This window comes from Musca domestica, unplaced genomic scaffold, assembly GCF_030504385.1.
Source record: "Musca domestica strain aabys unplaced genomic scaffold, Musca_domestica.polishedcontigs.V.1.1 39, whole genome shotgun sequence".
NCBI lineage: Eukaryota > Metazoa > Arthropoda > Insecta > Diptera > Muscidae > Musca > Musca domestica.
The window spans coordinates 362939-369158 of NW_026712326.1; the positions used below are offsets into that span (position 1 = coordinate 362939).

Sequence of the window (6220 nt, forward strand, 5' to 3'; positions counted from 1 at the left end):
GATTAGGCATTGCTTTTGGAAATTTGAACTAGAACGGTACGAGAAGTACTAAAAGTTACGAAATATGATAAATATGATAAGTGTACGGAAAGTACTAAAATGTGCAACATTTGGTACCATTTCTTTTCATGCGAACGATTAGAGCTAACAACTTGAAACAAAGACATAGAAGTGTAAAGATGGGACAAGACAGAGTCAAGATATGGCAACCCTGGGAAAATACCTCTGTTGTTATGATATCGTAACAACATAGTTAGCAATGTTAAGTGATTAAAACCGCTTAGGCAAAATGCTATTAACTGGGAAAGTCTATGGAGTAAAATTTTGAAACCCAATTTTTGGATATTTCAAATTCTTGTTTGTCTTATTTTTCTATAAATGGGGTTTTTTGTATATTCTTTACCATTTTAGATCTTTGCTTGAAATTGGGAATCAAGGTTGAGGAGTTGGCTTGATGTAAGGGGACCGTTTTGGAAGTCTGTACTCATGTATGTCAGATAAGGGTTTCTGAAAATCCGTACTAAATCTGTACGGGAAGTCCTAACAGGTACTAAATATGATAAGTGTACGAAAAGTACTAAAATGTACTACATTTGGTACCATTTTGTCAATCATGTGAATGGTTAGAGCTAAAAACTTGTTATTTGGAAAGGAAATCAAGGTTGAGGAGCAGGGAAGTAGTTTTGAATGTGAATACTCGTGTATACGAAAATACTAAACGGTATAATTTGAATTTGTAGGAACGGATGGATCTGAAATCCTACAATTTGAAATGAAAATTACTGTTGGAGTGTAGGTTAGGGATATGGAGCTAGTTTTCAAAATTTGTACTTATGAGCTCGAATAGTACTAAATGGTACTAAATTTGTTATAATTTCGAGTTGGATGTGTCCATATAGATGAAATGCTGAAGATTGGAAATAAGATTACTATTGCTTTGCAGAACTGATTTTGGAAGTTTTTGAAATATGTACTTATGTGTACTAAATGGTACCAAATTGGGTAAAATTTTACTTTTGGTATATCCGATAAAGTTGCAAAACTGAAATTTGAAAATAAGAATTCTATTGGATTGTTAGATGTAGTTTTGAATATTTGTACATATGTGTACTAAAATGTACTATATTTGGTAAAATTTGGATTTGGGTAAACCGATAGAGCTGGAATCCTGAAATTTGGAAACGAGATTACTGTTGGAGTGTATGATTGGGATATGGTGGTAGCTTTGGTATGTACCAAAGTGTACTATATTTGGTACTATTTGATTTAGAGTAAACCGATAGAGAATTAAGATTACTGTTGGAATTTGTACTTAATGGTATTGAATACTTATATGCACTTATTGGTCCTAAATTTGGTACAATTTAAATTTTGGTTGAACCTGTAGAGTTGGAAGAAGTCCAGTAATTTGGAAATAAGATTTCTATTGGATTGTTAGATATACCTAGTTATGGAAATTTGTGCTTATGTATACTAAATGGTACTAAATTTTGGTACAATTTGGATTTGGGTGAACCCACAGAGCTGGTATCTGGAAATTGGAGTCTAGGATTGGGACATGGTGGTAGCTTTGTATATTTGTATTTGTGTGTACTAAAATGTATTACATATGGTACAATCTGGGTTTGGGTTTTACTTATTAGTACTAAATTTGGTACAATTTGAATTTGGGTGAATTAATAGAGCTGAAATCTTGAAAGTAGGAATGAGTCACTGGTGGAATGCAGGAAAGATGTACCAAAGGGTTTTGTGGAAATTCAAACTTTTTGGTTACGAAAATATCTAAAATGGTATTAAACTTGTAAAATGGTCCCATTCGGTACTATGTGAAAGGATTAAGCTACAAATAAGAAATTTAGTATCAAAATCAATAAGGTGTTTTTGTAAATTTTACAAATACACGAAACGTACTAAATAGTACTATATTTGGTACAATTTCATATTGGGCGAACATACTGCTTGAAATCTAATATTTGGTATTGGGGTCGCTCTTCATGTGTAGGTGGTTTTCAAAATGTGTACTAAAATTGTAAGAAAAGTACTGAATGGTACTATATTTGGCATTAGTTGAAGAGATGGAGATAAAATTCTAGATATTGAGATTTCTGATGATAACTGGGTTTGAGATTTGAGGGTGGCATGGAAATTTGTACAAAAAGTACTAAATGGTACTAAATTTCGTTTTGGAGTAATATAAAGGGTAATATAAAACAAGTTAATAAGCCGAATTTTGTCGAAACTTGTTTTATATCACCCTGTATATTACTTCAAAACCAAATTTAGTACCATTTAGTACTTTTTGTACAAAATTCCAAACCACCCTCAAATCACAAACCCACACGCAGAAAAATATATGTTAGCAATATGTTTGGATCCAAACATATATTTGTTTGGGACTGGTTGCAAACAAATATATTTTTGGATGCAAACATAATTTGTTTCGGTGCAAACAAATATTTGTTTGCAACATTTTGTAACATAACTCAATTTTATTTGTTGGGTACCAACATATTTTATATGTTAGAACATATTTTTTTATGGGTGCGGAGAGGATTTTTTTCAAAGAGCTAAACAACAGAGCTCTCGATTACTTTTGAATTGGTGTTATAGGTGACTTAAAAGAAGACAGGAGGGTGAGAAGTCTGTTTTTGCGTTGATGAGTGTCTCAACTTGAGACACGCGCCAATGTTACGCTCTTTTGCTCTCACCAAGCAAACACTGCCGATCGCTGCTGTAACTATGTGTGGTGTGTGCGCGGCAAGAGGGATGGAAACTGTTGCTGAGACGTTTATTTCTTTTCTATTGTCCATGCACCAAAAAATGCCAACAACAACACACAAAGAGCTGTTTGGATGTTTTTTTGTTGCTGAGACGTTGCTTCTTACTAATGTTCATGCATACATACATACATGCGTTTTTCGCATACACACCGATTTGCTTGATGAGAACAAAAGAGCGTAACATTTGCGCGTGTCTCATGTTGGCATTCTGGTTGTGTTCTTTTTTTATTCTTTTTATTTGTTTTGTGCCTTCGCGTCGTGTCACAAGTGTTGTAATAAATGTTGATACCAACTGTTTTGGGGGAAGACAAATTATTTGTCGAAGCGCCGGAGCCTTTAAATCTACAAAGCTTTATAAAAGCAGCCAAATTAGAGTTAAAAATTGATGCCTCAAGAAAAATAACAGCCTTAGTGTTTGGTGCAACCATTAAAGAAGACCAGTTTGAAAAAGTAATTCATCAATATATGTCAACACCTACTTTTCATATTGAGTTGCAATTTGGAGGTAAGTACACTGGATTTACAGCCTGTTTCTTTATGTCGGAACAAAAAAAATTTCGTTTCAAAATAAAGAAACAGGCTGTTAATATTTTTTTTTTTTTTTTAAATAATATATTTCTTTTTTAAATAATATATTTAATTTTCATTTAGACTCCGTTCGATCAGTGGCATCAGCATCGACAGTTAGTGGCACTCTATCGGAGTGTGAATCCGTAGGTGGTTTTGGGGATCTTACCCCAAAAACAAATGTTATTTCAACTTTAAAGACTGACATAGAGTCCATCAAGTCAATTCCGGCTGTCAATAAAATATGGAGAATTTTTATTGCCGAAAAACGCCTGCAAAATAAAGATAGGGTGAATATTTCGAAGGCCCTTATTGACGAATGTCTAAAAGAAGACCCTAACAGATTGTAAGTATTTTACTTTATTGAAAAAATAGTGATTGTAATAAAAGGAAAAATAATAAATTAATAAATAAAAATAATAACAAATATTAAGAATAATATTAATAATAATAAATTAAAAAATTAATATAAAATAAAAATTTTATGAAAACTGGCACGATATAAATTATAAACTTATTAACAAATGTTTATTTTATTTTATCAATAACAACAATATATTATTTATAAAAATTAAACATAATAAATTAATATTAGAAACATAAGAATTATTTTAAGCATAATAAAAATTGTAATAATTAATATAATATTAATATCTGTAATAAAAAATTGTTAAAAATAATAATATTAAAATAAAAATTCTAATTATAAAAATATTAAAGAAAATAAAAAACTATGTTTCATTATAAATTATTTATTTTCTTTAATATTTTTATAATTAGAATTTTTATTTTAATATTATTATTTTTAACAATTTTTTATTACTGATATTAATATTATATTAATTATTACAATTAATTTTATATTATATATTATAATATGTATGAATTTCTTTTATGTTAAATAAAATGTGAATATCAAAAATTGATTTTAAAACTAGTTTGCATTATGGTTGAATTATATCTGCAGTAAGTATACAAATGGACCCAATCATAAATTTATGTTTGCACCCCAATATATATTATGTTTGGACCCAAACATAAATTATGTTTGCACCCGAACAAAAAATATGTTTGGACCCAAACATTAATTATGTTTGGACCCAAACATTAATTATGTTTGGACCCAAACATTAATTATGTTTGGACCCAAACATAATTTGTTTGCAGCACCCAAACATATGTTATGTTTGGGAATGTTTGCAAACATATATTTGTTTGCTGCAAAATATGTTTGGGACATATGTTAGAGAGGCTTATATTTTTTTGCGTGCAGATATCATCAGAAATCTCAATATCAAATTCTCAATTCGGCCGAAAAGGGCCGAATTTTGAATACCCCACCACCAGTTGTAACGAATTTGGAAATAAAATCCTTAAAAAATTCTGTTAAGATTTTAAAAATACCGAATATAGCCGTTATATTGGTGTCTATACGATGTGGATCTAAACAGACATTGTTTGTCATAAGACATTACCAAATTCAAATTCGGAACTAGAAATAAGCGGTGAATAATGTAGCTAAAATATCGTATATAGGGAGGTACCGTTATATCGGAGCTGTGAGAAGACCTGGACCAGCATAGACAATTTTCTGTCATAGGCTGTAGCATCCATTACGAACTTAGGGAGGTACTGGTATATGGGGAATATAGGGAGGTACTGGTATATGGGGCCTGTACGAAGACCTGGACCTGCATAGACAATTTTCTGTCACAGACTGTAGTTTCCATTACGAACTCTAAATGCGTCATTTGAAAAAACTGAATAATGACGCTAAAATCACCAAAATACCGAATATCGGGAGGTACCGTTATATGGTGGCTATACGAAGACGTGGACCTGCACAGACAATTTTCTGTCTTAGGCTCCATTTCGAACTTCGAATACCAAATTTTAAACAATTCTGGTGAATAATGTTGCTAAAATCATCAAAATACCGAATATCGAGAGCACCTGCACAGACAATTTTCTGTCTTAGGCTGTAGTATCCATTTCGAACTTCAAATACCAAATTTGAAACAATCTCAGTCAATTTACGAACTTAACCTGCCTACTGGAAAAATAAACACGTGTGCAAAATTTTAGCCTTCTATTTCAATTCGTTCGAAAGATAGTGTGATTACAACTGACAGACAGACAGACGGACATCGCTAAATCGATTTAGAATTTTAGGCTGATCAAGAATATATATATATACTTTGTCGGGTCTGACATGAGTATTTCGAGAAGTAACAAACGGAATGACAAAGTTAATAAACCCTCCATAGTATGGTGGAGGGTATAAAAAGGAGGTGGCTTACGAAATGTGAACTATAATTGTACGAAAAATATTGAATGGTATTTTATTTTGTATTGGGTAAAGGGATAGAGATAAAAATCCATATTTAGATTACTGATGGTAGCTGTGTTTGAAATTTGGCGGTGGTTTGGAAATATGTGTCATATTTCTACGAAAAGTACTAAATGATATTGGGTGAAGGGATAAAACCTCAAATTTGGTATTGAGCTCTCTGTAGGTATCTGAAATTCAGATATGGAGGAGGTTTTGATATAAAGGTCAGTGTTGGTTTCTAGGGTTTACCTATGGAGACGTTGCAATAATTTTAAACGAAACTCGCTCGTTTACATTATAATTGGGTCTTAGGGTATCAAAGATTTTCTAATTTTTGATTTTCCCTTCTCGTTCAAGTTTATAATATCTAAACTTTTTCTCCGGGCACATTACACACTTTAAATTAGATTTTCTTACCCGAATTGTATTTTTCACCCATAAACCCAAAAACTCAAAGGAATTTACAAGTCTGGCTATTTATCTCGCACACAATGCTCTGGACGCCTAATGGTCATCGAAAAAATCAAATAAAATAAACGCA

The 6220-nt window shown here is 31.6% G+C and overlaps 1 protein-coding gene across 1 annotated transcript; it reads left to right on the forward strand.

Moving 5' to 3' along the window:
- The first annotated feature begins 2721 nt into the window (after window positions 1-2721).
- LOC131804112 (uncharacterized) lies at window positions 2722-3725 on the forward strand. Its single transcript, XM_059126493.1, has 2 exons — window positions 2722-3285; window positions 3432-3725. The coding sequence occupies exons 1-2, from the start codon at window positions 3060-3062 to the stop codon at window positions 3695-3697; spliced, it is 492 nt and encodes a 163-aa protein (XP_058982476.1). The 5' UTR covers window positions 2722-3059; the 3' UTR covers window positions 3698-3725.
- Window positions 3726-6220: the final 2495 nt, after the last annotated feature.